Source organism: Myripristis murdjan, chromosome 9, assembly GCF_902150065.1.
Source record: "Myripristis murdjan chromosome 9, fMyrMur1.1, whole genome shotgun sequence".
Lineage (NCBI taxonomy): Eukaryota > Metazoa > Chordata > Actinopteri > Holocentriformes > Holocentridae > Myripristis > Myripristis murdjan.
In genome coordinates this window covers 7,527,427-7,539,209 of record NC_043988.1, presented here as the reverse complement: position 1 = coordinate 7,539,209, position 11,783 = coordinate 7,527,427, and the positions used below count along the sequence as shown (strand labels likewise).

Sequence of the window (11,783 nt, the reverse complement as noted above, 5' to 3'; positions counted from 1 at the left end):
AGCTGGATTGTTGCAACCTAATCCACCACTTTACATCCATGTAAATTTTGGCATGTGCCTTAAAGGTATCATCTCCTATTCACTCGGTGGAAAACAAGAAGAATGTAAAACGCGGTAAAACTTTCCAGTTAAGGTTTAATCTGATTTCAAATGAACAAAAATGATAGATGGACCTAAAAAACGATTTTGTTAACAGTAAAAAAAAAAAAAAAAAAAAAAAAGAAACAAAGTTCCATTTCAACCCTCCAAGTGGTGTGTAATACCATGCTGTGCCAGACAGCTGCTGCAAGTCGATTGGACGTTTCCCATCTAAAGCCTGATGATGTCACTGTGATGTGATGTCACTGATGTAATGTCAACCAGGGCCACGTCAGAGCACCCCCTCCCTGACATTGAGAGATTAAGGGTGCATCGCCACTTTTGGCACTGAAATCTCAAGGCAGCTTTATTATTCAATAAATTCCCAACTCATATGTTTTCACACTGCAAGATTGAACAAGCTTCACTTACTCGTGAATTCCCCTATCATTCATTATCTCATCATTTATTTACTGAAATTATAATTTACTGAAAATAAGACATCCAACAAAACATCCATTCCAAGTAGTATCTGTATAAAAAGATGTATCAAACATAGTTCTTGAAAGGTTGGGTATATAAAAAGGAAACAATAAAAAAAGAAAACTACAAATAATGAATGGGTGACCAGTTTACTTCATTTAACTACATGGACAATGGCTTCTTTTTCTACACCCTTCCATTCCTATGATAATAACACAAAGTAACTCAACATAACTTACAACTGAACCTCTTTTTTTATTTGTTTTACAAAACATGAAGTCACAACAGAAAAACTGCGTTTCGGCTGTGCGAGGCTGGACTCGTTCTGAACTGTGTGTTTGGATGAGGTATTCGGAGCTTTCAGAACACAAACAGATCTGCTCAGCGCTTGTGCGGGTTATGCTGAAATCGGCGAGACAAAACCGAAGAATTTAGCTCAGCGAAATGAACAGAAGCTCATGACAAAGTACTACACCCTGTTGATGAGAATAAAGGGGTTGAAATGTACTCTTGTAAAGCCCTAAAGAGTCATCCTCCACTGGGATGAATGCAGAAGTAGAGACATTCAGGATCTATGAATTAATACCATCTCTGCTCATGGGGATGGAAAGTGACAACTAACCCCTACTGGTTACATTCATTCCTGAGAAAATCCCCATTCATTTTGACAGGCAAAACCATGCATTTTGAATAAGTACATTAATTTTGCCAGATAAATTTGTCATCTTTAACCTACAATAAAGCTCACTGCAATTAAAAAAACAGCAAAACTCACTTTTTTCTTGAGTAGCCTGCAACCAATAAAGATCGGAATCCCTGTTATGTTTAATTCAGGGTACTCTAATTTCCTCTAATTTCTTATGGAAGGGTCAAGCCTTTCTCAATGAATTTTGAATGCAGCCACCAGAGGCCGACATAATGACTTTCCCTCCTCATATCCATTCCCGGTCTCACGCCTCACTAATGTTGGTGCTGCCCGCACATTCAGTTGGTACTGACCTAACACTGATCTGTCTGCCATCGCCTCTCAGAAGATAAAATATGCTGAAGAGGACATGAACAGTACATGTTTATGTGAAGCACCTTGACCTCTTGAGGCCAGTTCACTTGGAAAAGGACATTATTTAGTCTTCTCACAGAGGTCCTATGTGAAGATGTCAATGTGTAAATTCATCTGTAGTGTTTTAGTTCGGCTTTCAGTGCTTGTTGGAGCAACGTTTGTGTGTTGTGTGACATTTGGAACAATATGGGCTTCATGACCACAACTTAGACACAACGGTAATAACATTGATGCGCTGTTTTGGACGGTCCACTGTCATGATCAAACACGACAAGCCACAAAATGTAACAACAAAACACTCCACACACGTACAGCCCTCAGCAGTTGTCAACTGACACCCCAACCCTCCAGTACAAACGCACACAGGCAATTGGCTAGACAGACCCACAAAAGAGCATGGAGGTCCTCTGATTGGACAATAACTCCAAAGCAGGAAGTGCTATGTGCCCCTGATTGGCCAAACTCTGGACAAAAGTAATAGCGAGGAGAGAATCTCTTGCAGCAGGGAGGTGGTGGTTGTCACCGTTGGAGGTGGCTGCGGCATCCCTGCTCACACCGATATCTCATAGGTGGTTCCTCCTACCCCTGTCACCTTTTTGACGTTACTGTGGCGACTGGGGCTGAGGGGGGTCCCCTGGGCACTGGGGTGGCAGTCCATCTGTCCATTAACTTTACTCTGCATCATGGCCTCTCTGAACGGAAAAAAAGGACAGAGAACATGAGTCCAGAGTCAGAATGATGCTGACATTAAATGAGTTAGTTGATATGGCACCTGTGTTAGTTGCATGCATACGAGTTACCTGCAGCATGACTGGTCTCAGTGACAACAGCAACATAAGAATGTGCGTCAAAGAAAAGGTTTCAAATCATGCCAAAAGAGATGATAGGAGGCGAAAGTGTAGTTGTTAGTGTAGTTGTTAGTAGTGGGCCAAAGGCATGGAGTGTTAGATGAGCGGGTAGAAAAACATGCAAAAGAAAAAGAAATAAACATGGGGTTAAGCAACTTTATTCATCTGCAACACAATTAGAAAAGAATACAAAAAATATTTTTTCTATGAAGGCAAACATTTAAATCCAGTAACAGTACACCAGAGCTCACACCAGAAAAGATGAATAAAAGGGTATAAAGGTTTGACAAATACTGTACAAATACCACACACTGTATACTGCAGATGTGTACACATGCTACATGTTGAACACGCTGCCTCAGTTAGGACTAAGCTGAGGCACACTAGTGCCTGTGAGTTGCTGCTGTGTCCAGCAGAGGGAGCATGGGATCAGTCCGATGCCCCCAAGTCCACTTTTGCCCAATACAAAGCATGCAGTCTCAGAGGGGTAAGTTAGGATTCATACCTTGGGCCTCCCAGGCGAGGTGAGTCTGTCCTCTCAAGGGCACTGATGAAGGAGAGTTTCTGATGGTTGTAGGAGGGGGAGCGGGGCATGGCAGGGGAGTGGTGGGGCTGGTGGGCTGGGGAGCGATAGGGGGGCTCGGATCCAGCGGCCCTGCTCTGGCTGCTGTTGGTGCTACTGTGATCTGTGTGAAGGGAGCTGGAAGAAGTCCTCGGGGCTCGACCCAGTGTGGTGCCGGCATGGCGCAACACAGGGGTCCGCTGGCCATAGCCCACCACTCCAGCCCCCATCAGGTTGTCCCTGGAGCCTGCACATGCCGGGGGTGTCGGGCCCCTGGAGCTGGGGCCGCGGGGCCCGTCTGGGTAGCAAGCATTGTGGGGCAGGCCATAGCCCCCTGGGCTGTCAAACATACCAGAGTCCTGAACGTAGGCCTGGCTGTGGGATCGCCCGTGTAGCATCTGCAGCTTCTCCCTTTCCTCCATCTCCTTTCGCTCCTGGATGGAAGCCATGATGGTCTGGGAGAGGTTGTCATAGCGCACTGGGGATGGGTCCCTATCCCTAGGATGAGGGTGACAGCCTGCCCAACCCCCTGGCTGGCAATCCTGGACTGTAGGTGGGTGGGGCCTGCTGCCTCTGCAGTTCGGGTCCCCGGATGTGGCACATTTTGGTGGGCAGATAGGGTGAGTGGAACCCCATTGAGGGCATACCAGGGTGGGCCATGCACTCACTGGCAGTGGCTGGGGAGATGTTGGGGTTGAGCAGGCTGTCATAGGACAGGCTACCATTACGGTTGGACAGTGTGTTGGGAGAGAACACACTCTTGTAGGGGGTGGAGGTGACTGTCTCGGGCTGCAGGGCTGGGAGCTGGCCCTTCTCTGCACGCCGGTGACCCTGCTTCAAGCTGAGCGAGCGGGAGTTGATGGGGTAAGAGTCCAGCTGCAGGGGTGAAGACTGGAAGGTGCGGTGGAGGGGTGCATTGCCGTACTCAGGCAGGTCCAGGTTGGGCTCAGAGCGGTAGTCATGTCCACGGACACCTTCTTCCAAAATGGCTGACGTCTTCAGGTCATCTGGCATCACAATCTGAGAAGCAAACAACAGAAAAAAAAGCCACTGAGGAACTTGGTTTGCTATAGTTTAAAAGAACCCAAACCACTGGACAGTGTCTGTCAATCAGCTTATAACCAATTCTTCCCAATATCCTACCTTCTCGCCAGCAGGATGGTAGTGGACTTTAGGCATCGTGCCAAAAGATGGCCTGAACTTGTACATGGCTGGGGTAGATGGGTGGGTCTTACCAGACAGAGAACTCTCTAGAACACACACACAAGGAAAAGAAGACCCGGTTAAAGACTACCAGAGAAAGATGTATTGATGGGACACAATTATCCCAGTTTAGCTTGAAAGCAATTTTTAAGATAAACTCAAGGACAGAACTGAACTCTGTTGTCAAAATAAAGAGGTGTATGAGTTATTTCTTGAAATCACACCACGACCATTTCTACAGAAAAGCCTGTGATGAAGAGTAGCAGGGTGGCCTGGTGTTTAGAGCTCGATAACAGATTTGACTCCTGCACCACTTAATGTGTTCATCTCCATGTACCCTGTCAGCTTCAGTACCATGAACTGCCACCACGCAGCAGCAGTGCTCCATGGAAGAGCATGAGGTGTTCACTCCCTGACATAATGCACCATGACACTAGAGATCCTCTGGAGGGAATTGGCTAGTGTAGGTTCACAGAATATATTATTAACATTTCATACTACTGAATGCAACAGTCTAAAAACAGCACATTACCACCGAGTGAAACTCTTGGCTGTAAAACCTCCATCATAATAGCATTCCCTCTAAATTCCTTGTTTACTCAGGCGACTTCAAAAGGCAGTCGTTCATTTTAGTTGTAGACCCGATTCTAGTTCATATTCCTTTCCCATCCGTCTATTTGGCAGAGATCCACCAGTACGCACCACCTGAAGATAGGGAGTGATTCATGCTGCATCGTATCACAAATCTGGCACTGATCCAGTGAGCATGGCTTGCCACCTTGCTACAAATTACGCCTGTTCTGTGGGCTGGCATTAAAAAAAAAAGCCATTGACCTGCCAAGGGGGACAGACGTTTATCAGACTAAACTAGCAGTAACTCAGACACACTGGCATACTGGTGATCTAGGGAGGGAGTTTGGGAAAAAGATGTTTGTTGCAGCTGTGATGGGAAAGAGAAATGGGACTGACGACTGAGTGAGAGAGGAAGAAGGAGATTGGATGAAAGGGGGAGGGGTGGGAGTGATGAGTGTCAACTGAGGGAGGCTTGACAGTTCCTGTATTCCTTACCTTCGCTGGAAGTCAGCTGGCTTTTCAGCTGGTTGTACCTGTCAGCTTTTGGTGGCAGTGGCGGCTGGGTCTCTTTGTCATCCAGGCCATCCAGGCTGCTTTTGGACTACAGGGAGGAGAACATGGGGTTAAAATCATCCAAAACAGCTGAGCAACCAACAAAGAAAACACAGGACGGTATGTTCTTAAGATACAACACAACTCTGTGTGACTCCAATCATGGAGTCGCAAAGGATTTAATTTTTGGAAATTTGACAAAAATCATGTAACATAAGTAAACTACGCCCTCCTTGAACATCAATTTCCACTTGTTAGTGGCTGGTGGGTGTGGAGGGGGATAAAAAAAATCTTTCAGCAGTTTTTTGAACTGTGGCTCTCTGAACAGAGCATCTGATTGCTGGTGTTTAAGACATGGTTTTGTGTTTCCAGCTAAAGTTTCAAATTGCCACAGACTCCAGAATTAATTTGGCTATATAGGGCAAAATCTATGGGGTCTCTGCTAACATCACTGCCAAGGTTTCTCCTCCATGCAGAGTAGAAACCCTGGAAAAAGATCCTGTGCACTAATAAGACCCACCCAGTGTTCTCTAATTGGTTCTCTGATATTGTTCTCTAATACATATTGCCTTTGAAACCTCCATATTTTGCTACCTCTCATTTTTCACCTTATCTTTCCCCGGGGAAACATATTTCACAGTGCCAAGGAAACATAAACACATAATCAAGGCCAGTCTCTATTAAAGGAGATGGGGCGTTCTTTTATTGGAGCCTCACTTCATGGTTTAGGCTGACAAGGTTGGTATAGTCTTTACATAAAATATCTCCTAGTGCAGCTTTAAGTGAGAATAAACCACTTGAGAGCGGGAATAAAGCACGAAAATGATGTAAGGCATGTCGTCAGGAAGAGCTGGGAGTTGGACAGGGGTCAGTCTAACGTTAGAAACAGGGAAAAGAGACGTAGTAATTATGAACAGTTCACCTTGGAGCTGATGATGGTGCCATGGATGCCATTATCGCTGACCTTGATGGTGATTTGCCTGTCTGAGAGGTCTGGTCTGATGAACGGCGGCTGAATTTTCACTGGAGGCTTCTTCCTAGGGTCCACCATGTACCTGGATGAAAAGGGGTTGATTGCGAATATGAATAAATGAATGACTTGTTTATCTTCGTGTTGTGCCTCACTGGCAGATCATCCCACATGGGATAACATGATGCTGTTGCTAATTAATACAAAAACATCCAGTTAGAGAATACAGAAGCACTTTGTCCCTGAAATACAGCCCCCACATATTTACACTGACATTATGCACATGCAGCCGATACAAACGCCTATACACACGTACAGGCCTATACATGTCAGCAGTTTATATATCTATATCTATATATCTATCTATATGTATAGATAGATATATAGATATATAGATAGATATATACTGATTCATACATAAACACAACAGCAAATATTACTTATTTTGTTTGTGGAATACTTTTAATAATTTCCCAAGCTTTCACTAAACAGCTAAACTAAACTATTTCTGGTTTAAACTGCAGTATATCAATCAATATAGCCTCCTCACAGATATATAAACACATAATGAAACTGGCAAAGAACATTATATTAACATAATCACATCACTAATTTTGTAAAAATAAGCAAAAATTAGTAAAATTTTCAAAAATAAAAATAAAAATAAAATAAAAAATCCCCAAACTCAGCACTAAAGTGTGTTTTAGACTGTCATGTCTTTGCAAAACAGGCTGTGATTGTTCTGTTTAATAGTTAGCACTGGTTAGACAGGGATTAAATAGTTTTGGTTAGTGTTTGATGGCCAAATTTTAGGCATATTTTCATCCAATTTTTCAATACCACACCTAAAAATACTCTCATTTGCCAAACAGTTCACTTCAGTAATGTATAGTTCAGTAATCAATAAAAAAATATGAATAAAAAACAAAAAAAAAACTTCCACCAGGGACTTCTTAATAATGGAAAGTGCTGGTAGCAATGCATTACACCCCCACCTGCTATTTTCTGACTATGGCCACACTGTTGATTTTTATGGAACGTGACTCGTCCCGATAGGATGTTTTGGTGGCCTTTTGGGTTTTGGTGATTCGGCATGTGTGAAAAAGCCCGTCAACGAGCTCTACGCTCAGCTTCCCATTAACTGTTGTTCTACAAAGTGATTCAATTCTCTCAGCCATCTGCCTTCCCCCAGGGTGGCTGGCTGCATTCAGGCAGAACTGGATACACACCTTCTCAAACACCTCCTAGTGCACACACACACACACACACACACACACACACACACACACACACACACACACACACACACTGCAGTGTCTGCTGTGACTACAGTCTGAAAGCACTGTACTGGTACTATGGCAAATCCGTGGTGAGTTGCTGGTGGCTTCAAAGGACCCTGACACACATGCAAAAGCATAGACACATTTATACATGTAGGCAATCATGCAGAAACACACAGACACTCCCACATACACACTCCAAGGATGTAATCGGGAACACATAAAAGCATGAATGTAGGACTATTTGCTGTAAACTGCTGGGAGTTGTATGTCTCCTGGGAGCCCGCCATGAAAAATTACATCCTGGAGAGACACACGCACACACTCATACACACAGACACAGACACACACACTTGCTACGGAGAGCATCTCACCTGGGCGCCAGGGGACTACATAAGACATACTCCACGTTGCCACAGCAACCCTTGGTGAAGGGATTTACTCCTCCGCGAAACTTGCCCGTCACCTGAGGAACACAGTGCCTTGTTTAACAGTCAGCAACGAGGGAGATACAAGGCCACGGCATGCACGCACACACACACACACACAACAGCGAACAAACACGCACACAAGACTGTTTCTTGGATAAGGAAAATTGTCTTTACATTGTTTGTTGCTGACACTCCCTGTGGTATCGTGGGTGTATGGTAACTGGCATTTCGATAATCTATAGGCATCCTCTGAGTCCGTACTGTTTACTGCCATGAGGTGCATTTGTTCCTTCCTGTTACTGCGTGCCTTATCTTTAGTCTTCAGCAAAAATGTGCATGCATGTCGGCATGTGTGTGTTGAGCTGCCTGAACAAACATGCCAGCAGCTCTCGGGCCGGTGTCTCCTCACCTGTTCATTGGTGGTTCGGCCTCGGGCCACAAGCACCATATGGAAACCTGTGAGTCCCATGACTGGAATAAAGAAAAGCCCAGCTATGCACATCACCACCAGGCTGGACACCGGGGTTAAGGACGAGAACAGCAAATGAAAATGAACAACATGAAAGCAACCCCCTCCTGGCTCAGTCACTGGATCCACTCAAGAGACCATATTCAGATACATTCCAGCATGGTATTAAATTAATAATAAGCAGGATATTGTCTGATGTCTGATATAATAGAGCTCCTAATATGCTAATATGTTTCTATTACTGTTATTGTTATTAAATTTGTACCAGACAAGAGTAATTATCTCAGTGGAGCATAGCTTCCTCAACAGTCTATAAAACATGCAGTGATGAACCCTGCCTCACCCTGACTTTGTGACACTGCTAAACTACCAAAAAATAAATCAAATAAAATTCTAATAAACATATAAATAATGCTGATAATAGTATTATGGCTTTCAGCTGACAGTTTTAGTGTCCCATGACGGTCTAAATTCAGATTCAGAGGCCTTAACCGCTTGATGAAAATGCATTTTTGAGGGGAAATCTTTCAAATAACTAAACCATGAGCCCTGAACTCTGATGGTGAGAAGTAGGGTGCCTGATCTTTGTTGACAGGTGATGTCACCACCTGTTGTACTCTGTGGGTGGTGACATCACCTGTCAACAAAGATCAGGCACCCTCCTTTTCACCATTAGAGGTTAGAACATTTTCTGGCATATCAGCACAACATAATGGCAATTAGCAGCATTTGCATTTACGCAGTCATGGTCCTGTGTCTTGCGTCCTTCATTCTAAATACCTACAAAAAAAAAACAAAGAAAGAGGAAGATGCTTATCAGCAACAGCACTGCTGGCGTAAGGATACGTGACGGTGGTGTGTAACGCGCCCAGCTTCTCTCGGTGATGGAGGACGAAGATGAGGCCGAAGGAGAAAACGCCCACCATGTGGATGCTCAGCGACAGCAGGAAGAGGAAGAAGTAGCGGTAGTTCCTCCGTCCAATGCAGTTGTTGACCCAGGGACAGTGGTGGTCAAAGTCCTGGGGACGGATGGGGAGGACGGGGGAATCAGATGTGGAGAGAGAGGATTGGAAGATAAAGCAGATGAATTGTGACAAATTGTGATTTTTATGTTACTCTCCGCCAGTCTCAACAAATGGTAAAGGGTTAACACTAACTGGTTGCTTGCTGTTACCCCACAGGGGAAACTAAAGCAAACCCAGACCTGCTGAAAGAGATTATTGGAGAAAATGCAGCGCCTGATGCAGCCCCTAAAACCTTAAAACGTAATTACAGTTATTGACTTTTAGGAACTCTCAAATATTGGTGGATGATGAAGACGGTACTCAAGAATAAGAGTAAATAAGAAAATCTCTGTTTTTTGTTTGTTTTTTTTTTTCAATTGGGTTCACCATCGCTTTACTGGCTGAATACAGACGAGCAGCGCAGCATCGCAGACAGCAGCTCAGCTTCAAGTATAAGACACAGCTGGAGAACCCGATGCTGAGTCAGTGTTCATGGTGGATAACAAGGTTGTGATGCGAGGAGAAATATGTAAAACATAAAATCGGATCCATAATCAAGTCGAGGCTCCGTGTTGTAGCAGCAGCAAGGTGCCCTCCTGTTGAAACACTGTCGGCGGCGTGTAAGGTTGAATGGGGGGGGGGGGGGGGGGCAAGTGAGGGTTGTGAAGACATTATTTTCAATCAGTGGGTTCTACAGTCAAGGACAAGGAATGTATTTCTGATTATTTCATTGTATTCTCAGTCAGAACATATGGCTCCTGTGGATAACAAGTGCAGCCGGTGCAGTGGTGTTTCTGTGTTTTTAGGCCTGCACTGTGCACTGTATTAGAGTCTGACCAATATGAGGTTTGGAGGGCTGATACTGGCATCAGCATTTGAGAATGAATTCTGCCAGCGGCTGATGCTTGTGCCAGTAATCAGTATCTTTAATTCTGACTGTTTCCTTGTCAATAAATCAAACTAGAGTTTCTCCCGGAAAAACCTCTAAAACAACATTTAGACCTTGGGAAAGAAAAACTCAACTTAAAGCAAGGGTGCTACTCTTATGACAATAATAATGGTAATAATAATGGTTATAATGATAATTGTGGGGAATCCAACTGAAATTTTGCATTGCATCAGTTCATGTTAACTGCTTCCCATAGACATGTCGTATTGATCAATATCCAATAAAGAAGTGATCAAGACAAAGACCAGTGTGGACAACCTGATGTATCGGTGTGACCTTGATGCATAGTATATTAATTTGGGCGTGTCTATATGTGCACATGTTTGTGCATATTTTTGTGTGTGTGTGTGTGTGTGTGCTGGTATGTGCGCACACACCTCCACACAGTTGTCACAGACGCTGCAGTGTGAGCAGCGAGGCGGCCTGTAGAAGTGACAGGTGGCGCACCACTTCATCCGGACCTGGATGCCCTTGATCTCCACGTTCTTGTAGAGCGGCGCCCGGAAATCATCGTCCTTGTCCTCGTCCTCATCCGCTGTGGGAAAACACGTGCACACACACACACACACACACACACACACACACACACACACACACACACACACACACACATACCAAAATACATCATCATATTGCACAGGCACAAACTGAAGTATGAGGAAACAATTGCACTGCACACACACACTGACACGTGCACACACAGATACAGACATCGCCCTGATTTATGATTCCATTTGACAGGGTCAGCGGGGGGGCGCATTACATTAAGCTTGCCCCCACTGTTAGCTGTCTGCAGAAAGAGCAAAAGTGCAGGGAAATGAACATTTTTGCAGACGTGACCTATTCTTTGTATCTTTAAACGCTCAAACACACTGTGATACATGTATAGCGTGAGCTCAGTTTACCTAAAGTGTCTTGCAATATTGTGAGCACACACAGTTTTAGTCAATGAGGTTCCAGATAGAATCAAAACAGTAACGCTGCATGCCAGGATTACAGCAGCACATTGCCTGTTGATGTGCACAGGGAAGTGATCCCTTAACCCTGGCTGTGTTAGCACACGCTAAACAACACCGGGCCTTTTAGATAAATGCTGGAAAGTGACATTCTCAGTATAGTCCTTGGTGTGCCTCCACATTCAAAGTGATTTTTGTGGATCTTTGCACACGGCGCTGCTCTGCCGTGACTGAGAGCTTTTTTTTTTTTTTTTTTTTTGCTGAGGACCGTTTCAAAATAAAAATATCTTTTTTTGCTGATCAAAAAGGCACATTCAGACGGAGAAACGATCGGCACAGAGCTCCAACTTAGGGGAGAAAGAAAT

General features: G+C 44.4%; 1 protein-coding gene across 1 annotated transcript in view; it reads right to left on the bottom strand.

Annotated features, from left to right (window-relative positions):
* Window positions 1–820: 820 nt before the first annotated feature.
* zdhhc8b (zDHHC palmitoyltransferase 8b) overlaps window positions 821–11,783 on the bottom strand; it is a 71,044-nt gene continuing 60,081 nt past the window's right edge. The window contains 10 exon segments of the mRNA XM_030059804.1: window positions 821–2,313; window positions 2,975–3,532; window positions 3,534–4,051; window positions 4,175–4,281; window positions 5,303–5,408; window positions 6,282–6,414; window positions 7,984–8,075; window positions 8,450–8,552; window positions 9,356–9,528; window positions 10,840–10,997. Coding sequence (XP_029915664.1) covers window positions 2,172–2,313; window positions 2,975–3,532; window positions 3,534–4,051; window positions 4,175–4,281; window positions 5,303–5,408; window positions 6,282–6,414; window positions 7,984–8,075; window positions 8,450–8,552; window positions 9,356–9,528; window positions 10,840–10,997 — 2,090 coding nt within the window. The 3' untranslated portion in view covers window positions 821–2,171.